Source organism: Eriocheir sinensis, chromosome 32 (assembly GCF_024679095.1).
Source record: "Eriocheir sinensis breed Jianghai 21 chromosome 32, ASM2467909v1, whole genome shotgun sequence".
NCBI lineage: Eukaryota > Metazoa > Arthropoda > Malacostraca > Decapoda > Varunidae > Eriocheir > Eriocheir sinensis.
Genome location: NC_066540.1, coordinates 10,483,656 through 10,511,482, shown reverse-complemented (window position 1 = coordinate 10,511,482; position 27,827 = coordinate 10,483,656). Strand labels below are relative to the sequence as shown.

General features: G+C 42.3%; 1 protein-coding gene across 2 annotated transcripts in view; it reads right to left on the bottom strand.

Moving 5' to 3' along the window:
• Nucleotides 1-27,496, bottom strand: part of LOC127006125 (protein lifeguard 1-like) — an 88,835-nt gene extending 61,339 nt beyond the window's left edge. Inside the window, exons 1-3 of one of the 2 annotated variants that reach the window (XM_050875646.1) lie at nt 27,271-27,496; nt 18,762-19,005; nt 3,861-4,072 (exon numbers count right to left, since the gene is read on the bottom strand). In XM_050875646.1, coding sequence (XP_050731603.1) covers nt 3,861-4,072; nt 18,762-19,004 — 455 coding nt within the window. In that variant the 5' untranslated portion in view covers nt 19,005; nt 27,271-27,496. The remainder of the gene's footprint in view (nt 1-3,860; nt 4,073-18,761; nt 19,006-27,270) is intronic. The other variant, XM_050875645.1, reaches the window with a different exon arrangement.
• Nucleotides 27,497-27,827: the final 331 nt, after the last annotated feature.

Here is a 27,827-nt window from a genome sequence, read left to right as displayed (position 1 = left end):
TTTTCAATTGCTTGTCATACAAGGGGTGCAGGTTGTTTCATTTATCACACTTGCCAACATACGAAGGGTGTAGGTTATCTCATTTACCTGCATACAAGAGGTGTAGGAACAAACTTTCATATTTAACCCTTTCAATACGGTGACGCAGACGTCAGCGTCACAGTATGGAAAGGGTTAAGAGGAATTGGAAGAGGATTAATCCTCTTCTAAACCTCTTAATCCTCTTCCATTTCCTCTTAAGAGGTTTAGAGGAGGATTAAGAGGAAATGGAAGAGGATTAAGAGGTTTAGAAGAGGATTAACCCTTTCCATACGGTGACGTTGACGTCGGCGTCACCGTACTGAAAAGGTTAAAGCATTTTTCAAATTCAAAACATGTCATCATTTACTTTTAGAAAAAAAACTTGGGTGGGACAATATCAGTAAATGTGATAAATAAAACCTGCACCTCTTTTATGTCGGTAAATGTGATAAATGAGGCAACCTGCACCCCTTGTATGACAAGCACTCGACAATAGACAGTGCTGTGCCGAAATTCATCCACCCGTGTGTATGTAAACAAAGCGGATGGACTAAATCAAAGGGGCGAGACTCGACGCCACACTGGTCCCACATTCCGCCGCGTTCTGGATGTCGCAGGTTCGGATCTGCCGCTACCACCTGGGATTTTTCAGCCACTGTCGAGTGGCCTAAGACTACCCACATGCTGTCCTGAAGACCACCTATCAACCCGGACTCTAGAGGAACTGTTCAAGGGAAATCAAGAATGAGCTCCATGAGGCCCCATCAAGAAAGCCTACCAGCACCATAGGTGAAAAAATAAAAAAATAAACAGGAACAGATTAATCCATTTTACATTGATTCCTATGGGGAAAATAGCTTCAGTTTATGAACATTTCAGGTGAGGAACGGCCTTCAGGAATGAATTTATGAACCGAGGTTCCCCTGTGTATATATAGATCAAATAAATAATAAAATAAAAATAATAAACGGTTTATTCATAGAGTGTGCAGCCAGAGGCTGAAAATTTACATGTTAACATAGATATATAGGTGTACATAAAATGAATATGAACTTAAATTGTATAATATAAACTAAATTAATATAAATATGCAGATAAATTGCTCTTAGAAGTTATTTGTTGTTTATTAAATTTACAATTGTAGGGATGGGACTCTTCCTGTACCTCTCCATCCTTGCACGGATAGGTATCAGTAGGTTGCTGTGTCTGACGGCATGGCGAGAGGGAGGCGTAGTGTCTCGCTTCTGAACCCTCTCGAGCTGGCGGCACTGGGTGGTGTTGAGGGATGGAAACCACTTTTAAGGGGGCTTCCTGGATTCAAATTGTGGTGTGGGCTCAAATTTATCACATTCAGGTTTCCACGCTTTCACGTACGACTGGCCTTGGAGAGTTAAATGGCGTGCCTGATGTATGAGATTTATAAATTTTAAAGGTCCCAGCTCTGTTAAAACCCACCGCCCTCAACCGGCTGAGTTTGTAGTGTTGCCATATGAGTAGTCATACATTCTATTTTATTTTATTTTATTTATTTATTTATTTATTTTTTTTTTTTAATCTCTGCCTATAGCGCCGGTAGGCTTTCTTCAGGGGCCTTCGTGGTCGGCCCAAGCCTGTCATGGCGCAGGCAATTTTTATGGTGGCGCCAGGTATGCTTGGCTCATACTGACCCCCAGAACTCATTCTTGATTCACTTCGATGGTTTCTTCTAGAGTGCAGTCTGATGGGTGGTCTTCTGTACAGCATGTGGGTGGGTAGACTTAGGCCACTCGGCAGTGACTGAAAAATCCCAGGTGGTAGCGTGGGGATTCAAACCGACGGTGTCCATGGCGCAGTGAATGCAGGGCCTGCACGCTAACCACTCAGCCACCGCCTACCCGGCAGTTTAATGTTTATATGTTAGTTAAGCTATTGGTATCTATTTTTTATTACATACTGCAGTAAGACATTTTGTGTGGCTGAGCAGCTTCACGTTGCCATGCGGAGCTGACGGGTTCCCAGCACTCAGCCGCTTGTAGAGCAGGTGGGTCATGCGTTTGTTTTCCTCAGGTTTATGTGAAATGTCCTTTTGTTTTCTGTATGTCATACATACTGTATACTTGTACGTGTTATTAATTATCTATTGTTCTGGTTTTCACTGTCAGCAATCATGGGATGCCCAAGCTGACTGAAATCAAGGAGGAAAGATGTGATGAAGGAGAATTCTCGTCTCAGATGGAGAAATGTACAGTCCGACCAGATACCTCTTCAGGCAAGTCCCAGCTGTGCATCAGTCAGAATGGAGCTGCTGTCAGAAAAAAATGGCTGCAGACACGTGTGGAACGGAAAAATAATCTAGTTAGTGACAGCGAGCTGGAAAAACTTAGTACAGGTAACTCTTGATTAACGCGAGTTTAGTTTACGCGATTTTGAAATAATGCGGGGTCCAAAATCCAAATAAATAATGTTTAGTTTACACGTTTTATCACTTATACACGATATTTTATGGAGTGGCCACCAGATGTCTCATGCAACTGGACTCACACGGCGCCGCGGCCACACAGCTGAGCTCAGTTCTTCCCGCACGCTACTTGAACAACAATACAGTACCCACGCTGCCATGCTACTCAACAATAGCAGTGGGCAGGTACCGGTACCAACACCGGTACTAACGGTACCAGCTATACGGTACGGTACCAGTACCAGACTGTCGGTACCGATACCAATACTAGCCAGTCGCTCATGGTGTCCCTCATTTCTTCCTCACACAGGTGAGGCTGAGACTGAGTGCCTGAGCAGATATCTCGGTGATACGGATATTCTCTCTCTCTCTCTCTCTCCACTGAATGAATTGAATATTTATTTTTCGATAGAAACCTACCTCTTGTTTGATTTACATTGCTTTTGATTTATGTGACCTCTTCAAGGACACAATACTCGCGTAAATCGAGTTACCTATAAGCTAATAAATGTGGAACAGAGGTGAAATTGGAAAAGAATAGACAACAAAAGTCAATGGAAACATCCCCTCCAAGGAGTGAAAGACTAAAGACATGCCAGGCTGAAAAGGATGAGGGATATGGGGGAGGGGAATTTTGAGGAAATGAAGGGTGACTACTAAAGGCATGAACATTTTCCACTTTTCTTAATTTTTTTATTTGCACACACAATAATGAAGGCATAGTGTACTTGACAAAATTCTGAAGAAATCATTATAAGTGCAAAAAGACTGCAAGATTATTATTACTATGTAAAATTCCCATGTAAAACCTTTAATCATCACTTTCTCAAAATGTGAATTTCAGTGAAGTACTGCAATTTGATTGGATATTTCTCATCACCTCTTATATTATTTCTTACTTTCTTTACATTTTTGTTTTGGTGGGACATTAAGGAAGATTTTAATCTTATAAAATGCAAATTTTTGTTGATTTTGTGTAGAATAGATGCTATTGAAAGTAAAGTACCTTAAGAAAATGTGATATTTTTACTTATTTATTCATACTTTCGAAACTATACGAATTACAAAAGAAAATATAAGATTAAAAGTTTGCATATACACCATACTTTCATAAAATGCCAAGTAAAATGTTCTGCACATATATATAAGATAGAAATAAAAAAAATTAAAAATAAAAAAATAAATAAATATATAAATCTATGTAAAAAAAATAATAATCAGATATCAATAAAACTTAAGGCACACCACTTTCTTTCCATGCTCATCACTACTGGAAAAGGAAAAGTTTCTACTGGCAATAATAAAAAAAAGGTTTTCTGAATCGAGGAAACCGCCTTAAACATCAAAGTATACAATCAATGATCGATAGATGGTACCTTTGTAACACAAGAATATTACTTACTGAAAAGTGAAGAGTGAGACAATGCCAAGTGTGACAAGCAGCTGGACCATCAAGATAAGATACACCTTTCTAATAAAGGCATGTCTTACAGCTTTATCAGAGAAGGATGCCCCAAACTGATTTGGAACCATTTCCTTGGGCACTTCCTCCCTTCCTCTGTTTCCATCCTGGATAGGAAAGTCTCCACTGCTTGCATTGTACACGGGTTGAGCCTGCCAAATGAAAATTATATTTAGAGAACAGTCAACAATAATACTTAGAAACAAAAAATTGGATTGATGTACATACAGTATCACATACACCTTCCATAAAAAAAGAGGTAATAAATATATGAAACTATTATAAACACTAGATCATAACTGCAAGTAGCTGTTCAAATGTTAAACATCAACAAATCCTTGTCAGCACCAAGTAGGGCTGTGCAGGTATCAGTATCATCACTGGTACTAACACTATTGACTTTACAACATGTTAATGGTATGAGACTGCTCAGTACCAATGACAGTGGGTACCACCAGTGTGGTAGTCAGTATTCATGATACTGAATACTGAATCATATATGCCTACATGATATGTAGGCATATGTGATGCCCTGTCAGTACCCACTGGTACTGGTACTGAGCAGTCTGGTACTATTACCGTGTCTGGTACTATTACCGTGTCATATAGCTGGTGCAGTTAATACCAGTATGGGTACTGGTACCTGCCCAGCTTATCACACACCGACATGGGTTTGTGTATGTTTTATTAGCTGAATAGCTGTTGCAAGTGTTTACACCTGCTTCATATTTCTATCACCAGCTCTTTATAGAAAGAAGCATTCATTAGTAAATAACTCACATGATATGAAGCATTGGAGGAGGGGAAAAAAAAAAAAAAAAAAAAAATTTAGGGTCAGAAACCTAACAATTAGCAAGATTTCAATGACTACGTATTTATTTGAGGTTTACATGAAATACTGTACAGCCTACAGTATGTATAGCTGATATATAATGTTACTTGTGATATTTCATGCTACATTCAGGTAACTGAAATTCTTTATTAGGTACAGTTTGTGTAAAATTGTTGTGATTTTTTGCAGATCTAGAGGCTTTTTTGGAGGAGTGCAAAAACATTGGTGGAGATTCTCTATTCATGGGAGTCTGTGTCTCCTAACCCTTGTGAATATGGGGTATATGTGTACTATCACATGTAGAAGTTGTGGGAGCCATCTTTCCAGATATACAAGGCAATATACAGTCCGTAAATGAAGTGAATAGAATTCAGCTGTCAACAGCTAGACTATACTTAAATCTCTCCTGAGTCGCTTGCTTATCGTCCCTGGTGCCTGGCTTGGACTAAAGGCCCCACTGCGAATAGAGGAGTGTTTCCAGGCCAGCGAAAAGCCATCAAAACCAAAATCAGCCTTGTACACAGTGTTTAGTTCATCCCCATGCGATGCCATCTTGCTCAGGCGGGCCTGGCAGGTGCTGATGGAAGTGTTACACTTGCAACTATGAGGAAGCTAAATTTGAAAGAAGAACAGTTTTTAAATGTAAAGAAGAACCAAAGATGTTTTATAAATTCGTAAATGGGAAGTTAAAAAGAAATGAAGGAGTGGAAAGGCTAAAAGAAAAAAACGTATTCTACGAAAAGGACAAAGAAATTGCAGAAATATTACATAAAAATTTTCATAAAGTGTTCACAAAAGAAAAAGACTTTGACTGGGGTCTCGAAAATTGCAATGAAGGGAAACTAAACCATGTAAAGGTTGAGAAAGGGGAACTGATACAGCTGATGAAAACCTTAGATGGAAAGAAAGCTTTGGGACCGGATGAAATCTTGGGTCAAGTGCTAAAAGTGTGTAAAAATGAATTATTGGAGCCACTTTGACATAATAACATGCTCTATAGATATAGGAAAAGTGCCCTTAGAGTGGAAGAGAGCGAACATTGTACCAATTCATAGAAGTGGAGATAAAACTGAACCACTAAATTATAGACCAGTCTCTTTGACAAGTGTAATGTGCAAGATTTGTGAAAGTATAATAAAAAAACAATGGGTCGAACATTTAGAAAACGAAAACATAATAAATAAGGGACAGTTTGGATTCAGAAAAGGGAAGTCGTGTGTCACCAACTTACTATGCTTCTACTCAAAAGCAACAGACGTAGTGCAGGAGAGAAGGATGAGCTGATTGTGTATATCTCAATTTGAAAAAAAGCATTTGACAAGGTTAATATGGAAACTACAGCAGTGGGGAGGAATGGGTGGAAAAGTTATCGAGTGGATGAAGGATTACTTAACGGGAAGAGAAATGAGGACGGTGATTAGAGAAATCAAATTGGAGGGAAGTAGAGAGTGGAGTTTCTCAAGGCACAGTTCTGGCACCAATAATGTTCATAATATATATAAATGATATGCCAAAGTGTATAAAAAGTTATATGAGCTTTTTTGCAGACGATGCAAAGTTATTAAGAGAAGTGAGGACGGAGGAAGACTGTGAAGAACTGCAAAAAGACTTGGATAGAGTGTATAGATGGAGCCAGTTATGGGAGATGGAATTTAATGCAAACAAATGCCATGTTATGGAAATGGGGAAAAGTAAAAAAAGACCAAGGAAAACATATAGGATGAAAGAAGAAAACTTAGCCCTTTCATTACTAGACGCTCGCGGCGAGCGGTAGCACATATGCTGGTGGTGCTAAACGCTTGCTGCGAGCTCCAGCCACACTCAAATCTCCCACATATGAGTGTTCCAACACTATTTCTCACAACACAGGATTGCCAAATGAGTGGGTTTTCCACTAAATTTGGTGGAAAATCATATCAGCCTAGCGCGGTAAATCTACAGACGAGTAACTGGTGAATGTTCTTGTCCAATATAGCGGCATTTTTGCATAGTTTCACCTATCACCTGACTGATTCTTTGACCAAACAGTTGTAAATTTTGCAGTTGGCAATACTACCTTCCCAGCACCTCATGGAGAGATGTCCACAGTTGCCATAATATGGCCGACCATCGCTGACGCAGGAGAGGCATACATAACTGAACCCTATAGATCTTGGCCTCCTCTTTCCAATGGTGTTTTTGGTTTTTAGCTGTGATGAATAGTTTTTGAGATACAGAGGTTAAAAGAGCCCCCCTTCCCCCACTGGGCTGCCAGAGTGTGCCTGAGGGGACAGTCACTTCCTCGCTATGCGCAGCGATAGGGTTAAAGGTGGTACACAAAGAAAAAGATTTGGGAGTAACAATGCAAGACACACTATCCCCAGAAAAGCACATAAACAAGCTATTTGGAGAAATTTACAGGATGATGCAAAATATAAGGGTATCATTCCATTTTATGGACAAAGAAATGATGAAGAAAATAATAACAACATTGATAAGACCAAAACTTGAATATGCTGCAGTTGTGTGGTCGCCTCATAAAAAGAAGGATATAAAGAAGTTGGAAAGGATACAGAGAATTGCAACTAAAATGGTCCCAGAACTCTTGAATACGACGTATGAAGACAGATTGAAAGAGATGGACTTGACGACACTGGAACAAAGAAGGAAGAGAAGCGATCTGATCACGCTGTAAAAGTTGGTAAATAAGTTTGATGAGGTGGATAGAGAAATGATCTTTCCTCAACTGCGAGAATGCAGGGGCTGAGAGGACATGGAAAGAAACTTAATACAGGAACCTGTTTGAGTGACTTGAAAAAGTATAGATTTTCACATAGAAATGTTAACACATGGAACAGCTCGCGGGAGGAGGTGGTGGAGGCGAGCAGTGTCCAACAAATGAAGGAAAAGGCAGGATGAATGTAGATATGGAGACGGGACTATTAGAGCTTAGCTCGGGCCCGGTAGACTACAAATAGGTAAATAGGTAAACACACACACACACACACACACACACTTTCTCTCTCTCTCGATAAACAAATAGTTACATAGATTGACATGTCAATCACTGTATCTACTTGTTCTATCTTACTATCTACAGAGAGAGAGAGAGAGAGAGAGAGAGAGAGAGAGAGAGAGAGAGAGAGAGAGAGAGAGAGAGAGAGAGAAACCTTATCTCATTCACTTCTCTACCTTTCCCCTTTCTGTGCTGTGTGTGTATGCATGTGTGTGTGTGTGTGTGTGTGTGTGTGTGTGTGTATTCACCTAGTTGTGACATACGAGGAAAGAGCTGCAGTACCCTCCCGAGTTTCGCGCTTGCTTCGTTCCAAAGGTATAGCACTAAACTCGAGGTATTGAAAACACTGAAAAAGAGCTTATTTGTTCCGACCCGTGGAAAAGCTGACTTTTTTTCCTCCTTTACTCCGTTGTTATCTCAAAATACATACCTTGGATTGGGGAGCGGGTCGTTTTGGAGCCGCAGATGAAGCCTTACGATTGGGTGAGCTCTGAGGGCGCGCTTGTGATTCGCTGGGGGTCCGGTGCCATCATCGCTGGCACTCACCCGGTCAGCGGCCTCACTGCCTTGGGGCAGAATCACACTGGCCGTTTTCCTCTAACCGTTGTGGCTGCTGGCGGCGCCCGTGCGCACATCCGGGAGCAAGTTGTCGGTTATCCGTGGCCTGGTGTCACACTGGGGCCTTTTTCTTTCCACCGCGATGGCGGCAGCTTGGGCAACCGGCAATTCCAACCTTTTCGGGTGTGCGTCGCACGCGGTCAGGGTCGGTTGGCCGTGTCCACATCCACAACGTGGGCAAGGCACTAGCCCTGTATCGACATGGCGTCATCTGCTAGAGTGGGGGCTGTCACGGCTTGTGCTGCCATTGCCCAGGTTGTGGACTTGTTGCTGCGGCTGGGTGGAAGGAGGAAGCTGTTGTGGGTGTGGAGTGCCTGTGGTTCCCCCGTGCTAGTTCTCATTGGCACCATTGTGCGTGCGCGGCTGGCCCTCCCATCTAGACTCCGACCACATTAACACGTGGATCAAGTAACAGCAAAGACACACACGTGCGCGCACCGGACTCATCATGAACTATGGCGGGTGTTTCCCACAAACAGAAGTGGCTTCATCGTTTCCTAGAGTGTGTTGGAACTTATTTGGTGAGTGGTTCATACAGACCAAACATACCCAATGGCAAGAAGAGAGCAGTGTTAAAGACGACTGCTCTCTTCTTGCCAACAGCTAGGTTTGGTTCATGTGAGCCACTCACCAAATACATTCTGGGAGTCTCAGGAAATGGTGAAGTCGTTTTTTCTGTTTGTCAGAAACATCCGCAGTAGTTTCTGGTGAGTCTGATGTGTGCATGCATCTGTGTGTGTGTGTGTGTGTGTGTGTGTGTGTGTGTGTTTGTTGTTATTCGATCCACGTGTTTGTGTGGTTGAGTCTAGATAGGTGAGTTGGACGCGCGCAGTGGTGAGTGGGAACTGGCATGGGGGAGCCGCAGGCGTGCCACACCCACAGCTACTTCTTCCTTCCATTTGACTGCAGCAACGACTCCATAACTTGGGTGGTGACAGAACGGGCCGCAGCAGCCCTTGCTTTGGCAGACATGTGGATGCTGGCAGCCGACCTTGGCCGAGTGTGACGCACCCCCGGAAGGGTTGGAGTTGCCGGTTGCCCTAGCAGGTGCCAACGAGGTGGGAAGAGGGGGGCCCAGCGTGACACCAGCTTGCGGACAGCCGTGGACTTGCTCCCGGTTGGGCGTTGCCCGTGGCCCTAGCAGTTGGACGAAAGCGGCCAGTGTGACGCCACCTTGGGGCAGTGGGGCCGCTGATGAAGTGACCGTCGGCGATGGCGTCATCGGACTCTGAGTGAATCACAAGCGTGTTTTCGGAACTGTCAGCCAGTCGTAAGGCAGCCGCCTTCAACTGTGGCTTTGGGGCAACCCGTTCTATCTTCCTGTTTTCTTCCTTTTTCCAAGGTACGTATTTTGTGACTCTACATGAACAGGAGTTCCTCACATCCCCCCTCCAACTCCCCAACTCTGGCTTCATCGTTTAATAAGTCTCTCTCCCTCTCTTGCCATAGCCACAATGTTTGGAGGAAAACGTCCAGTGTGATACTACCTTTTAAGGTAGCATGCGTCGGGGTGATAATGCGCGAAAGTCAGGATGGTAAGAATTTAAGACTAACCGCAAAACTCGAGGATTGTGAAACTCGGAAAGCATGAAACTCGAGAGGGTACTGTATGCTCATGCTGTCCTGTCTTCATATCCACTCTTATCCAACTTTTCCTTAAAATCATGAATGTTTTTTGCACAGACCACCTCCTCCTCCAGTCTATTCCATATCTCAGTGCATCTATTTGGGAAGCTAAACTTTTACACATCTCTCCTACACGTGGTCGCCCTCAACTTCTTTCCATGTCCTCTTGTTTCTCTCTCATTCCACACACACAGGTCCTCTCTGTCCAAATGCTCCACTCCGTTCGCCTCCAGGGTTGTGAGCCCCATGTTATTGAGTCTCTCTTCATAAGTCCAATCTTGAAGTTACAGTACCATCTTATTTGCCACTCTCTGCACTCTTTCCAGCTTCTGTATGTTCTTTTCGTGAGGAGACCAGATCACTGCTGCATACTCCAACCTTGGCCTTATCATTGTGACTATTATTTTCCTCATCATCTCCTCATCCAAGTAGACAAATGCCGTCCTTATGTTCCTCAGCAAATTCAGAGTTTGTCCCGTTATCCTGTTAATGTGTTTGTCCGGTGACATGTTCTCTGAAACAGTCACTCCCAAATCTTTTTCCTCCACTCCTCTGCATATTGTCTCACTTCCCATTTTGTAATCATATTCGCATCTTCTGCCACCCCCACCAAACTCCATTTTTTCACATTTCCCAAGGTTAAACTCCATCTGCCATGTACCACTCCACTCCCATATTCTATCCAGGTCCCCTCACAGTCCTTCACATTATTCACACATCTCAATAGTTTTGCATCATCTGCAAACAAACTCACACAGCTGGACACTCCATCCACCATATCATTTATATAAATAGCAAACATTATTGGTGCCAACACTGAACCTTGTGGGACTCCAGCCATTTAGTCAGTACATCACCCACTCCAGCCATATTTTTAATTTTCCAAATAAGTCTTCTGTGCGGTACTTTGTCAAACGCATTTTTCAAATCCACGTACACTCCATCCGCCCAGCCTTCTCTCTCCTATATTAAGTCTATCACCCTTGAGTAGTTACACAACAAGTTGGTGATGCAAGATCTCCCTCTCCTGAATCCAAACTGGCAATCTGAGATAATTTTCTCACTTTTTAAGAAATCCGACCACCTGTGTTTAACCCTTAAACTACGGGTATTGTTTTCACCGAATGAACCCAAGATACAGGTAAAAACAGCTGCATTCCTGCACCTCCTACCCAAACTGGCCCAGCCCACCCACCCTTCCCCCCTCCTGCTTTATCCCAGCCTGACTGGGGTAACGCCACCATGTGAGGAGAGCAGCAAGGTGTGAGAGGGTAAAATGTGTGGGAATAATGTATAAACAAACAGCTGCTCTATCGATTTGAAATGTCAACACATTGTTTGAGGGCAGTGGATGCCTGAAAATCTATTTTAACCATAGCTGGCTAGTGAATTTACACATGAATTCAATTGATTTAAGTAAGAAAACCTTCAAGATTCATCCATTTTTGACCAAATGTTTTTTGCGCAAAAACTCATCTACATAAATATTAGATTGTTTGAACTAAATGTTTAGTGAATAATAAATTATAATATTGAAATAACTTTTCACATAATGGCATTGTAACTGCGTCCTTTTACTTATTATATTAATTAGATTAAATGCTAAAGTTCCAATGTTTCACTTTATGTTTATGTTTGCACTGTCTGGGGAAAAAAATGCAAGTTAATTTTTTAAAAATTTTCACCAATTTTCTTAACTAAAAAAATCCACAAAAGAAAGTGAAAAACATTTTCCCATGTGTTTCCCACTGGAAAATTTCTCCTACCATTGCTCTATCCTGAGTTATATTCAAAATTTTGATTGCTAGAACAATGTCAAGATTATTGCCAATAGTGCAATAACTTAAGTTTCGATGCTTTAATGCTAAGGAGTGTTTTTTATGTCTATTGCGGCATGTAATATAGATATGGAGATGCCATAATGCATTAATAGCTATTATTATTTACTGATATTTATTGTGTTGAAAAATAAAAGCATTGAAAAATCTGTATTTTGTTTTGTTTCCTTAAGGTTCAAAACTTTTCAGTCACTCCTTATACACACACCACCACACCACTCCCATGCTGCCACACACATCACTACACATTTGCAAGCAGTGTGGTATTGGTGTTATGGTGTGTAGCAGTGAAGTAATGTGTATAGCAGCATGGGAGTGGTGTGGTGGTGGATGTGATAGTACAAGTGTCGTGTCGTGTGTAGCAGCAAAATAGTGTAGTGCTGTGTGTAGCAGCATGAGAATGATGTGGTGGTGAGTGTAGTACCTAAATAGTGTAGTGTTGTGTAGCAGCATGGGGAGTGGTTCGGTGGTGTGCGTAAGAGTGAGACTGTGGTGTGGCATGTGTTGTAGGATGTTACTCTGTATTAGTCTCTGAATATTTTCTTTACTTGTCATCTGATGAAGAGTGGCAGACCAGTGATGTGCAGGTACTCAGACATGCACAGTATTGAATCTTAGGGTTCGTAGCTGTCTCCAATTCGCTCCTTATGAGGCCAGTCACTTTAGAACTCAAGATGAAAATACCATCATGCCCAACCTGGTGTCCCTCTCCCCACTACCCAGGTTATTTTTTCCAGCGTTTACACATACTTCTGACTGATAAAACTGTAACCCCCTTAGACACTATATAAAATAAATGAAATTCAGAAAATGTTTGTCAATAAAAATAGCCTTGAAAATTTGGGTGCATCTTATATACTGAAGAATATGGTAAATGCCTATGGGTAATCACAATCCCATACAGTACCTCTAATTCAGCACTAAAATAAGCCATACCTGCCCTATGTGTTCACTGAGACATAGAACTGCTCCTTTCTTACTAGTACAGTTCATATGGTAGTGCCCAGCAGAAGCTATTAGAGGGTTGCTTTGGGAAATGACACTTTCCATCTTTTTCAAGTAGTGTTTCCTCTGTTCCTTGTATTTGTATTATTTTTCAAGTTTAATAATAATTTTAGTACAGAATATGCTCAGTGTTAGTCTACCTCCTCACACAACACTCAGTGACATACTACTGTTCCAGAGCTCCCTGGAGAAGCCACACAAGCGTTTGACTCAGTATTGGTGTTATGTAATAAAAAATTTCAGTGTAAGGTTCAAAATACAACTTAGGCACTACAAATATCTTTCCTTGGATTCTAGATTACAGTATATTGTATCTAAAGTTTTATGTAAATTTTGTTATCAATAGCTTTTTTATGATGGTGGTTTGAGGGGTAGTTACTTCTTTATTTTCTTAAAAAATATAGTTCTATTTAGCATAGTTACCAGTGCTGATTATCCCTGAGAGATAAACTCATAGAGGCCTGATACATATACCAAGGAATGATGGCTAATGCACAGTACAGTAGGCAGCTATATGGGTGACACATGAACTCTTGTAGTAGGAATACATGTTCTTATGGGAAAAATGGTATATGGGAAGCACTGCCCTGACTGACTCCCTCAGCAAGTGCCGCACAGCCACACCCTTGCCGCCAAAAGACACCAAGAAGGCACACACTTATATACACATACACTATATTTGATCTAAACCAGACAAATGCTGAACAAAATCTTAAAAAGACTTTGCCAACGAGGTGGCAAGGGTAAGATGGTGAGGCTCTGAGGGCAGTGGTGCTGGTAAACAAAGGAAAGTATGAGGTGCACCATGTGCTTTACACAGTGCCCTTCCACATGTTATTGTGTGTATTCTATATTTTCATTGCTTGTTTCTATTTCTTTCTGTTTTGTTTTGTCTGACTGACCTAAGTATCAGCGTGGTGTGGTGGTGGCAGTAAGGCAGCGCAGGCAGCACTGCTTGTAAACAAAAATATCTATGAAGTACGCCATGCATATACGAACCTCAGTGTCCTTCCACATGTTCTGTTTATTCTACATTTTCATTGCTTTTTTTCAGTTTTTGTCTTGTTTTGTTTTGCTTGACTGCTTGGAGTGGTGACTTGGGTGGGGAATTGGATAGTTCATTCCTTGCCTCCACTTTGTGGACTATGGGTTCAAGCATTTTGAGTTTGTTGGTTATATTTTCAGTCCTCGTGTAGTAAGCGTTTCGTGTAGTGTGAACATATTAATGTGTAAATGAAAATAATGAATGAAAATATCAAATGGCAATAAAAAGTGGATCATAACTACAAGCAGTTGTACGGTTATTACATGTAAAAAAAGAAAAAAAAAAAAAAGGGTGGCAGCAGCATTGAAGTAGTTGCCATTTTCTTTTTCAACTTTCTGGATGGGCAAAACTATCATACTGCTACAGGTTGAGAATCTTTTAACCGAATTTCCAAAATCAGAAAACCTCCAAAATCCGAAAGTTTTTAGAATGCTGACATGACGCTTTTTTTTTCTTTTTTTCCGCCATCTCATAGGTGGACACTGGCTATATGGAGGCTGTCAAGGTCAAGCGCGTACGTCCTTCAGAGGAGAGACTACAGACCCTTGCCGGGTGACGGCTCATGAAGGGGAGGGGAGAATGCCGATAGACCGACTCTATTGACTGACGTAAGCCTCGCCGACAAAGTTGTTTTTTCGACAAGGATTAGCGTGTCTCTTTGTACAAGTCAAAGACATGAGTGTGGGTTCCCTTTGTTTGCCGCAAGATGAAAGTGCTCAAAGAGGAGAACAATGGGAATGAGCCTTGAGCTAAAAAACAAGGAACGCAACATCCCATTTCCCAATACAGAACGAATCCATATTTGAAGGAACAGGTGGCAACCCAAAAATTTATCTAGCCTGCAATGACTGACAGCCGGTGCCCGCTGCTGGTGAAGGCAGGAGGAAGGGAGGAGGGACGTTACAACGCGTATTTCAGGATGACCCTTGCCAAACATATTTTATGGACTGGTTTTGTGGTTCACCAAAAAATTCACTCACTACAGTTTTAAAATAATTTATTTTATCTGCTTAACCATTCTGACAGCAAAAAACGGAACAAATGGCGTATGTAAAGTTAGGTTTGGTTAATATAAATTTATTTGGCATGCAGTGTGGGGCGGCGGAAATACATAATACAGCGCAGGACTGGACATGGTGGTGGCGGTAAACTATACATGGGTTGGAGTTGCAAGAAATACCTCCTTGCAGAAATAAGTCGCTCTACTATTCAGTACACATGCACACTGGGGGAATACACAGCAGAAAAAACATTATATAATTTGCATGGTTTTGTTCTAGTTTGTCCACTTGTAATATTTGTGAGCGGAGAGTAAAATATAGAAACAGTAAGCAAGTTGAACCTCTCTGTGACCAATTTTGCGGCTGCAGCAGTGGGTGCAAAACAGGCAATTGAAAAGTCAATCATTTAGTGATTTCTGGAGAAAATATAATCTCCATAATAAACAGCATCATATTTTGTCCAGAAAAAAGCAATCAGCATCTCAAAATTTGTAGGCTACCCTCTCGTGAATAATCCCCAATTTCAGTTTTCATTTTATTTAGATTCAAATTAATCAATCAATCAATCAGTGGGGGCATACGCTGGGGGGCGCGTCGCCTTGCCCACCCTATGACGCCAAGCCTGGGGGTCCCTCCGGGCGAGTCTTCATGCAGGCCCCCTTCCCAATCCGAGTACACATGCCTCCCAGCAGGATCTATCGACTTGCTCAAGCCACTAACTCCGTGGGCGTCCCCTTGGCCTCCTCCACTCAGGATTGTCTCTTACAGAGACAACAAGGCAGAGAGAGGCAAAGAGGCAGAGAGAGCCGGAGAGAGGCAGAGGCAGAGAGAGCCGGAGAGAGGCAGAGGCAGAGAGAGCCAGAGACCTGCCTGCCTGCCTGCTGTTATGGTCCTCCATGCCATTTATTTATCATTTATATATATATATATATATATATATATATATATATATATATATATATATATATATATATATATATATATAATATATATATATATATATATAATATATATATATATATATATATATATATATATGCTTTATAAGCACAATTAATACAGTTAATACATAGGCCTAAGAATACCCACATGCTGTCCTGAAGACCACCCATCAACCCAGGCTCTAGAAGAAGCTGTACAGCGCAAGTGAAATTAAGATGAGCTCCAGGGGGCAGCATGAGCCAGTAATAATGACGCCATTATAAACAATTGCCTGCGCCATGACGGGCTCGGGCCAACCATCAAACACATATGAATTAGCCTACCGGCGCAATAGGCCACATGTAAAAAAATATAAATAAATAAATAAATAAAAAACATTAAAACAAAAAAAAAAAATTTTTTTTAAACTTGTTTTTAAGTTTTTTTTTCCACCCTGGACATAGGTGAAACACATGGCAAACTAATAGATTGGTACAGGTAACTCTCGATTTACGCGAATATTGTGTCCTTGAAGAGGTCGCACAAATCAAAACAATGTAAATCAAACAAGAGGTAGGTTTCTATTGAAAAATAAATATTCACTTCATTCAGTAGGGAGAGAGAGAGAGAGAGAGAGAGAGAGAGAGAGAGAGAGAGAGAGAGAGAGAGAGAGAGAATATCCATATCACCGAGATATCCACTCAGGCACCCAGTCTCAGCCTCACTCGTGTGAGCAAGAAATGAGGGACACCATGAGCGACTGGCTGGTATTGGTACCAGTACCGAGCAGTTTGGTACCGGTACCGTACTGTATAGCTGGTACCATTAGTACCGGTACCTGGGCACATGGAGGTAGGATTAGGAGGAGATGGCACGAGCTGGGTGAGGTGTCCCAGGAAAGTGAAGCCAGTTTGCCCGCGCTGGCCAATGCCCAGGACTGGCAGGATGGCCGCACCAACCCTTAGTATCAGTAGCTTTATTAATTTTTTTTTATCAATTGTTTCGCTATCTGTTAAGGTACTAGTTTTTTTCTTGCTTTTAGACTAAGACGTTTTTATTGTTATTTCAAGTGCTTTTCAAATTAATATTAATTGTATTAAAACAAGTACTGATGTGTGAAAATAAGTATTTTCAGTGCGATGAGCTACATACTAGAAATACAAATATCCGTACATGCATTAAAGACCATTTTTCAAGTAACCTAAACCCTGATTTTATATCTTTTTGTGGATAATAAATGTTCATAGCACAACTAATAATACCTGATTTATTAGTTAACTGTAAAGTACATAATTATAAGTACACTATTATAAAATCATCCATCCTAAATTTAACAAGAGAAATTGAAAGTAGGTTTGGTTTGTATTTATTGCCCACTGAAATGAATAAGTTTGGTGTACAACTGACGGCTCCTTACCTTAACATTACTTGATAGTTTATTAGTCATCTGTGTAGCATCATACTTAAACCGTACTTGCAAATATGTCTCAGCAACTGCCTTAACTAACAGACACAGGTGGTTTTCCTGAGGGTCTGTGTTATACATGTGATTAGTTATGGTGGGGAATATGTTTTTTTGGTTGCAATAAGCCAGCACTGAAATAACTAAGTTGCTAATAGTCCCCTGCCCTAAATTGTTGCCTGACACTCTTTCTCTGAACAGTTTTTCTGAAGTGATACAAATATCAATAACACCATTAGAAGGATATACCAAGTTTCCTCAATCTTTTACTTTAACTAGTGAGTGAAGGATCAACTTTCACTTGTCGCATATAACTAAGATTTTATAATAAGTGTTAAGGAATGCCTATATTGACGATAGAAGTTTATTTATTTTTTCTATATTCACCATTGCTAAGACAACTACTTTTAAGAAGATTTCATTACATAATACCTAATAAGAAGCAATAACACCACACTCAGTAGGCTGAGGTCTGTAGTTTAATAATTACATAATACCTAATAAGAAGTTATAACACCACACTCAGTAGGCTGAGGTCTGTAGTTTAATAATGAAATCTTACTCCATTTATCAGTTACTGCGTAGTTTATCTTCACCTCAGTTTAGTTTTAGATTACACCTAACATTACTTAGTTGTGAAATGTAAGTGTAGGGTATTTTTCCTTATCAAACCTCGCGCTGCAGCCGTATGCAGCACAGGACACTGGCATCGTGAGCAGCCCACGAGGCACGTGGGCACACAGACACAGTCCATTGACTTTGACGAATGACTGAATGCAGTGATTCATGTCTATAGTGAAGTCTAGGTAGGGCGCAGTCAGGTCAAAGCTAACCCTAGGTTAGGCTGGGATCGGCCGACACCTGCTTCTTGCCATTCCCAAGATGGCGGACTCTACTTCACTTTTCCCACCGCACGCCGCCTCCTCCTAATCCTACCTCCATGCCTGGGCACCCCTATTGTTGAGTAGCGTGGCAGCGTAAGTACTGTATTGCTGTTCAAGTGGCGTGCGGGAAGAACTGAGCTCAGCTGTGTGGCTGCAGCGCCGTGTGAGTCCAGTTGCATGAGACATCTGGTGGCCACTCCATAATATATCGCGTATAAGTGAAAAACACGTGTAAATTAAACATTTATTTGGATTTTGGACCCCGCGTTATTTCAAAAATGCGTAAATCAAACTCGCGTAAATCGAGAGTTACCTGTACCTTTGAATCAGCTTCATGAATAGATGACAAGGAGACAGAGTTACCAGGTTCTGTTTATTGTGGCTTAGTTTTTTTAAGAAATAAAACAAGCTGAGCAATGCTTTCTTCTCTTAAATCTTCATAAGATCTTTGAATTATTTGAATGAAATATTATGTTATTCTGGCAATGATTTGCATCTGAGCAAAAAAAGATATTTTGAGTCCTTTCCTGTGTTTTAGAAAGAGGAACAGACAGGCAGTACTGCCATCTCCCTTCATGCAATTTTGAAAGTCCCTCAATTCTATCAATACTTACGTAAGGGCCAGGTGGGCCCCCAAATCCAGGAGCAGTAGAATAAGGTGGTGGGGGTTCAACTGGGTAAGCTGCTGCTGGTTGTACTGGATATGGAGGCTGAGCAGGGTAGCCAGGTTGATTGGGGTAGCCTGGTTGATTGGGGTAGCCTGGTTGAGTGGGATAACCTCCTGGAGCACTTGGCATACCCCAGCCAACACCGGGGGCAGAGGCTTTATTTGGGTCAACTGGATACGGGACTGACATTCTGAAACATAGAACATTTATTTTCATTACCTGACCAAATTCTACAAATCATACAAGATGGAACCACTATTACCAGTCATTACTATGATTCCCATGGGATTGAAGACTTAGGAAACAAGAAAAGTTAAAATAACAGATGTAAGTGTTGCCTAATTAAATGGAGACAGACTTTTTCAAACAAAACTTGTGTTGTAGGACTCAAAAGTTAGCTGTAACAACAAAAATTCTGAATAACCCAATGATAATGTGCAGGTAACCCCCCACATCAGGAGGCTAGAGGACACGGACTACTGTAAATGGTGATTTTACATGAATAACTGATACACCCCACAGACACATTCCAACTCAACTCCAATGAATCTGTCCACCCTACAGGTAGTTCTCAAGTTACGACAAGGTTTGGGACCGACAGGCCAGTCATACGTTGATTTGGTCATGTCGAACTTTACATAAAAAAAATAATAAAATGTTCCACTTTAGTTCATTTGAGTGTTTGGAGGAGCCCAAGACTACCCACATGCTGTCCTGATGATTGCCTATCAACCCCGACTCCAGCGAAACTCTTTAACCCCTTCACTCCGGCGACGCCAACGTCAGCATCCAATGGCATCACCGTTAGTCCTCTTCTAAACCTCTTAACCCTTTCATTGCTAGACGCTCGCAGCGAGCGTTAGGCGTATTTGCTTGTAGTGCTAAACGCTCGCTGCGAGCTCCACCCGCACTCAAATCTCCCGCGTATGAGAGTATTCCAACACTAATTCTCACAACACAGGATTGCCAATTGAGTGGGTTCTTCACTAAATTTGGTGGAAAATCATATCAGCCCAGCGCGGCAAATCTACAGACGATTAACTGGTGGATGTTCTTGCCCAATATAGCGGCATTTTTGCATAGCTTCACCTATCACCTGACTGATTCTTAGACCAAATAGTTGTAAATATTGCGGTTAGCAATACTCCCTTGCCAGAGTCTGAAGGAGAGATGTCTGCAGTTACATCAATATGGCTGATCATCCCGCACGCACCGACGTAAGTGTTAACATTCAACACTCCCTGAACGTGCATGTACATTCGCAAGAGAGGCATACATAACCGACTCCTATAGATCTGGACCTCCTCTTTCCAGTGGTGTTTTTGGTTTTTTAGCTGTGATGAATAGTTTTGGAGATACAGAGGTTAAAAGAGACCCTCCATTGGGCTGCCCGACTGCATCTGAGGGGATAGTCGCGTTCGCACCGCGCACAAGGAAAGGGTTAATCCTCTTCCATTTCCTCTTAATCCTCTTCTAAACCTCTTCAGAGGAAATGGAAGAGGATTAAGAGGAATTTAGAGGAGGATTGAGAGGTTTAGAAGAGGATTAATCCTCTTCCATTTCCACTTGACCCTTTCCATACTGTGACGCCGACGTCTGCGTCACGGATGGAAAGGGTTAAAGAGGATCAAGTAAAGCTTGGTTGGGGGGAGGCTTAGTCAAGCAAGATGGCAGCACTATAAAAGTTGCCTGCACCACTAATTGGCTAGAACCAACCAAAAGTGTAAAGATGGGGCATACGCTATAGCTGAGCATGGCCGCAGTGCTCAGCTCTGTAGCAGTGCCCTTGAGCCTGTGGTGGGAATAACCCATTACCCCGGGACAGGGTCAGTGTGACATCAGGGTTACCACAGTTTATCTTCCCTAGATCTCCCCAGGTAACATTTATCGTCCAGCCCAAAAGGGAGGATGAACAGCTGGGTGAGCGGCACACTGACCGCCCATGCTGATTTGTAGCTAGGCACACTAACCACTAGACCATGGAGGCATAAAAAAAGATCCAAGGGTGAGAAACCTGCTATATGAGAACAGACTTAAGCATCTACTGCAGCTAATGTCAACAAGATGAGAAAACAATTACAAGCGAATGAACTGAAGTTGCTAACCCATGGTTGCACTGCACACATTCTAAATGTTTTGGCTCATGATTTGTAAACTGGTTACATAAAAGAACATGGGTTCATGTTGTAAAATACTTCTGAAGCCATCACTCTGCCTCAGCAAGATACCGTCAGAAAGGCAGTCAATGTCTTGTTCTGCTCCAGGACATTAGACGGACCACAAGTAGCTGATTGAAGATATATCATATTTGACGGCTTATAAAACGCACTTAAAAAAAAAAAAAGTCCAAGAAAATCACCCTGTTTCTCATAAGGTCAAGGTTCAGCTTAGGGTTACTTGCTAGTGAAATTTTACTGCTACAGGACCGAGAGGAGGAGGACCTAAGAGGCAATACAGAGCCCTAGAGGTCAAAAGAAAAGAAGGGCGCCGTATCCAGTTAATATGCAGGAGGAGTCGGCGTGGTCCGTGAAGCACAAGGGACATATATTCCATATTGCTTATACCTCACTGTATTCAGGTTAATAAGAACATAAGAACACAGGGAAACTGCAAGAGGCCGGGTGGCCTACACAGGGCAGCTCCAGAATCCCCCCCACTACTCACAGTGGGCGAGGTGTAGTTACAGGGGTTACAGGTAGAGGCTTGATCCTCGTTATACCGGCGGTACTAGGCACGCATCCAGTACCCCGTCACCTTACTGCATCCACACCTCACTGCCACCTGTCATCCTCGTCCATGTAGCTATCCAGTTTACTCTTAAAACAAGCTATCATCCCTGCACTAACTATGTGATTGCTGAGTCTATTCCATGCCCCCACCACCCTATTACTAAACCGATGCTTGCCTATATCTCTCCTAAATCTATACTTTCTATAATTTCTAATTTAAATCCATTACTGCGAGTTCTATCCTGTTGGCTAATTCTCAGTACTTTACTTATATCGCCTTTGTTGTAACCCTTGACCCATTTGAATACTTCTATCAGATCTCCCCGCACTCTTCGTCTCTCTAGTGAATGTAAGTTTAGATGTTTCAGCCTATTATGATATGGGAGGTTCCTCAGCCCCTGAATCATCTTGGTCATCCTCCTCTGAACTGATTCTAGCAAATTGATGTCCATTCTGTAGTGTGGGCACCAAAACTGGACAGCATAATCTAAGTGTGGCCTAACTAACGCTAAGTATAGTCTGAGGATGACCTCTGCACTCTTGTTGGTTACCGTCCTGTTAATAAAGCCTAATACCCTGTTAGCCCTATTCCTCGCACTAATACATTGCTTCCTTAGTTTTAGGTCAGAGTTCACTAACACTCCCAAGTCCCTTCCACACTCAGACCTGCCTATCGCTGTGGAGTCTAAACTATACCTGTGTAATGGGTTGCGTGTTCCTCCACTAAGTACACTACACTTGGTGATGTTAAAATTCATCTGCCATTTCTCTGACCAAGCTGACAGTTTGTTGAGATCCTCCTGCAGTGCTCTAGCATGAATTCTAGTCAGGACGGCCCCAAACCACGACGGCCCCCCAGGACGGCCCCAAATTCTAGTCAGGACGGCCCTCAACCACAACGGCCCTCTACGACGGCCCTTTGTTAGACAAACAATGGGGAGCTTTCTAAGGTAGTGGTTTCTAAGTAGTGAAATAAGTAAAAAGTCCATACGCGTTTCTTATTCCTTTTTCGCCTTCGATACTCCAAAACAGGGTATTAAACAGTCGATGCAAGGTTCCATTTATTTGTATAAACATAGGATTTAAAAAACAGTTAAATTTAAATATCCAATGAAAGCAGTAGCCTAAAACTAAAATATTCTTTTTACATCAAAAGTAGGCTCACATATGATTTATATAATTCTCTCAATTTCATACATAGGCCTAATCACAAACTGGGAGCAGTTAACCTGGAACACTTCTTGAGTAAGGATGATGTTGTCAGGGTTCCCTCTTCGTACTGCCTCCAGTAGCTGAAAATTCGTCCTTGGGTGGTCTGAGCACGTTTGCGGTGATACTTTTTCAGTTTCTTCTCCTTCACAAGCTGGACCTGAAGAGGAACAAGGCAGCTCTCTGCATGAAGGAGGGGGATCAGTTTGTAGAGCTGGTGGGCTTGATTGCGGGCTTTCTCATTGATGCGACGGTGGTAACCCTCTGCATCATTATTTGTTCTTGTTGATTGGTTGAAGATGCACCATGAAGTTGGCGGCCACAGGTCTCCTTCAATCCACGTGTCTCGGATGTAGTCTAGAAGTGGAGCTACGGCTGGTGTCGATGGTTCATTGCTGAGCTGGTTGAAGGCTGCACGAATGTGTTCAACAGGAAGACATGGGAGAGCGAAGAGTTTCCTGACAAACTTCTGCATTGGACCGTTTTCATGGTATGCAACCGCCAGACCAAGGTCTTGAACCTTCCTAAAGATACACTGTGCCCAATGAAATAGGCATCCCTGGATGGTGGTGTTTGGCAAGATGTAACGGAAGGCTCTCCAAATGGCTTGCTCGAAATCAGCAACAACCTTCTTGACGTGATTGTTTGGAACCATGTTAAGGATAGATTCCAAGACAGCCTTGTAATCCCTTTTCCTACGGCGTGACATCAGCACAAATATAAGTGGGACTTGCTTCATGTCACTGTCATCTCCTTTGATGAAAGCATGAATGGAGAATAGCTGGTGGAATGGGGCGGCGACGATCTTGAAGGTGGCATCAACATACCACGTCTTGGCACGTTCAGGATGTCAAGTTGTGCTTGTGTTGCAAAATCAAATGTCTTGCCCCATCCATTGCGATATCATTGCGGAGATAATCTTGTGGTATGAAGTTAACAGCTACTTGAAGTGCAGATCTTGTGGATCTGTAGGCCGCAATGCTTGGCGTAGTCTGTTGGCCCGTCTCACAAGGAGGCCCGGTGCAGGACGACTTGGCTCTGGATCAGTAGGTTGTAACTGGCTGGTCATCACTTCTTCAACAATGGCACTGGCAGAACGGAACACATCTTCAGACGCCTTATGCTTGACATCAGCCACAATCTCGTAGTTCTTCTGCTTCCCTGGTTCTGCCTGATGAGCGTGGTCATGGAGCCCTGGAGTAAAAGTGTTGCCCTTTTGTAAGACAGTGGCCTTGCACGTAAAGGTGCGATTCCGGATGCTGCAACGCCAAGTAGTTTTGCCAGGATGTCCATTCTTGTTAGCTTTGATGTTGTACGAATAACCATTGCTGTCAACCAAGAGAGGTTTTCCTTTGAGTGTGCCGGCTGGTATGATCTGGTAAGTTGTGACGTGTGGCTCATCGCTGGCCGAGATGTCTGCAATAGGAAGATCTGGTAATGCATCCTCTACAATATCTTGAGGAATTTGAAAACTGTGTGTTATGTGGAAAGTGCCGTCATATCTGTTGCTGGTGTTGCTTAGATGAATGGCAGCATGTGAAGCAGACTCCATGGCAGTGTTCTGTGCAGGTTGCAGGTCGGGCAGCTGATGGTCACTTGTGTCGTCTTGAGTTATCAGGCTGTTTTCGCTTGTGAAGGTCTGTATGTGTGTGCTTTCACCAACTGGCAAGGTAAAGTCTTCCAGCTGAGCCAAAGAATCTGCAGGACACTTACACTTGCAACAATGCCACTGTATGTTGAGGTCACCCTTCTTCATCAGTTGGTATTGAGCATAACTAACTCCACTGTTACACAATCTGTGTTGCCACTGGGAGCAGTTATCACAACACAAGGCATGCTGTCGGTTTGTAACCACTCTGTCACAGCAGACACAGTAGGCAGGGGTGTCCTTACTTTGTGAAGGTCTTACTGGAGGCATGCTGATCAATGCTGTCTGAGCAGTAGTGGATCGATCTGATTAGATGGATTCAACTCCTGTCAATTTATACCTGGAAGCCTTGTGTTTATCATACTACTGGCAACACTTTCAATTAGGTGTGAAGCAGATTCAGTGTGTTCGGAAACACTGTGGGTGGTATTCCTAGTCGTTTACCATACTTATGTATGGTAAGCGTGACTGTTACAGCAGAAAATGTGCACAAATTCAAGGAAAAATTGGACAAATATAGATATGGAGACAGGTCACTATGAGCCCCGCTCGAACCCTGTAATATACAACTAGGTAAATACACACACACACACGTGTACACACCCTCCTTATCTTCTACCTCCTCCCTCCAACCCTCCCTATCCCCTCCCTCCCTACCGTCAACTGCCGTCAACTGGTGTCAACCCTCCCTTCCTATTTCAGCCCTTCACTGCTTATTATTATCTTTTTTTTTGTGATAATAATAATAATAATAATAATAATAATAATAATAATATTATTATTATTATTATAACAATAATATTACTATTATTATTATTATTGTTATTGTTATTACACACACCCACACCCAGACACACATGCACTCATGCTTGTCGCCTTATCTCCCATCCCATCCCTCCTCCCTCCCTTCCTCCCAGTCCTTCCCTCCTCCCTCCCTGCTATCTCCCTCTTTCCTTTCCTCCAACTCCACCCTTTACACACACACACACACTGAAACAAGTTTCATTAAAATATTGGTGGATGTATAACAAGTAGGGATTTTTACAAGTATTTCTAGTTATCAATGAAGATTGATATCCTCACTATTGACGACAGTTGGTGACAAGTGTTGAATTGTTAAATCATGAGGGAGGTGACAGTAGTTGATGGTAGTTGACGGTAATTAGCACATAAATGCAATTAGAGCTAAGGCCAAAAAATTGCCAAGTGTGAACCGTGGAAAATGGAGATCAAAATGGGGCCATCATGGTTTGAGGCCATCAGGGGGGGCCGTCGTGGTGGGCCGTCGTGGTCTGGGGCCGTCCTGACCTGACACCTCTAGCATCCTCCCCTTAAACTATTGAGTACTGGAAATGGACTAAAAATATGTTCGAATTGGAATAATAACATACGTCATTGGAAACACAATGAGCCATACCTCCCCGCATCACAGCTCATCACACACTGAAAGCGGCTCGATTGAGCAGTATGCTCTCATTGCTGATGTACCAGTTTTATGGGTCAGTAATCTGCAAACATAAGAGGCTGAGTACGACAATCTGGCAATGCTGGTGGCCGAGTGGTTGTCATTGCCAATCACAAACACCGATTCATTGTTTTGGCCAATGAGATACATATCTAGACTCAAAGCCAATCATATAGCTCCTTTTTCACTTGCTACGGGAAGCAGGAAGAATTTGAAGTTTGAACTCAGTCTGTGCCTAGAAATGGAGTGTGAAGCACGTTCCTAGACTGGCCCACAGAAGTAGGTAAGTATTGCGTTAGAATTTAGTTTCAAGTTCTTTTGTAGACACAGATTATGATTTCCATGGGCAGAATGTGATTGTTTATTTTGAGGAGAATTTATATCTGAGCAAACCAGTACCAGTACAGGTCAAAAGAAGAAGAAGGATGGGTGGCAGGAGCATAAGGTTTGAAATCGGTTACGGTATTTTTAAATAGTTTATAATAATTGTTGTATTTACAGGGGGGGCAAAGCCCCCCTCCCGGTAGTTGCTAAGTTATATTGGGTTGGGTGGGGGGGTCAAAGCCCCCCTATCAGTAATAATGTTATGTTAGGTTACCTAACCGTTAGCGGTTAGGTTGCAAGTTGGAGTTGGTTTAGTTTAAAAATAATTTGTGACTTTAGAGAGAGAGAGAGAGAGAGAGACAGAACCCTCACTCGCTCACTTGCATAGAAAATGGGTGTGAATGGCAGGGCGGGGAGGAGTGGGCTATGGGGAGCTCTAGTATTCCTAATATTATGTACCCCCCAAAAAAGCAGGTGTTTTACTGGTTTGCTCAGAAAAAAAACAATCTACACAAAAAAAAAAAAGTAGTCATATTTTGTCCATGAAAACATGATCTGTGTCTTGAAAATAATACGCCTACTCCTGCTGCATTTTTACCAGTGGTTCATCTGCAAGTGTGAAATTAAGTTACTTCTGAACTTTCACCAACAAAATCTTACCGTACCTAAACTTTGCAGACCCTGTCAGAAAATACATTAGCCCCATCAAACCTGTGAAAAATTATCTCCAAAGATGAATCACATCCGTGGCAAGCGGTGCGGGGGCTGGTACACGGCAGCGGTACATGCAACGGAAGCTAATGAGTCATTCCCTCCTTTTAAGTACATTGAAGAACACCTAATCTTTACAACGTATTTTTAGATCTAATCTTCGGTAGGTTCAACATACATCTCGTGATTATCGCACAGTTATAGATGTGATCTAGTGCTCTGCGAGGAAATTGTCGTTGTTAACTGGAGGTACAGTGGCACACGACACAGACCTCGTCTGCCACACACACTCCAGGCCAGCCATCTAGGTGTTAATGACGCACTACTTCCTCATACAACTGAACACACGAGCAATGGCGAGGGTCATACCTGAGGGCACGGTGGGCAGCTGCGGTGAGGCGGCGGCCTGGCTGACAGACAACAGATCCAAGGGCAAGGCGGCTCTTCTTGATACTGCCTGGCTGGCCTCTCCTCCTCTACAATGTTGCCAATACGAGGGATACGAACTCTATTTCTATCCGTAATCTTGAAAATGTCATTATCATTTCTATTCCATTTTGTCTTAACGAAAGGTATTAATTACTGGGTAACTTGCTTATCGACCATGTTGTCTTTAATGCTATGTGGAAATGCAATAACATGAAATGGCGTAGTTTCTGGAAATAGAAAACGGTGTTGCCAGACCAGCAGCAGGGGAACACCAGCAGCTCTGAAAAAAGTGCAATAGAAAGAGAGGTAATAATGTGTAAGGTACACGGGGAAACATCCCAACGTATAATTATATAACTTAATAGCAGATACATATGAAAGAAACTACATGTTAACAGTCGCCTTCGGAAACCATCTACATCAGCATATATGCATGTCTAGTCAACTTAAACTTCCACTAGCAGGGCTTCCAAAGAAACCATGTAAAAGCAAATGTC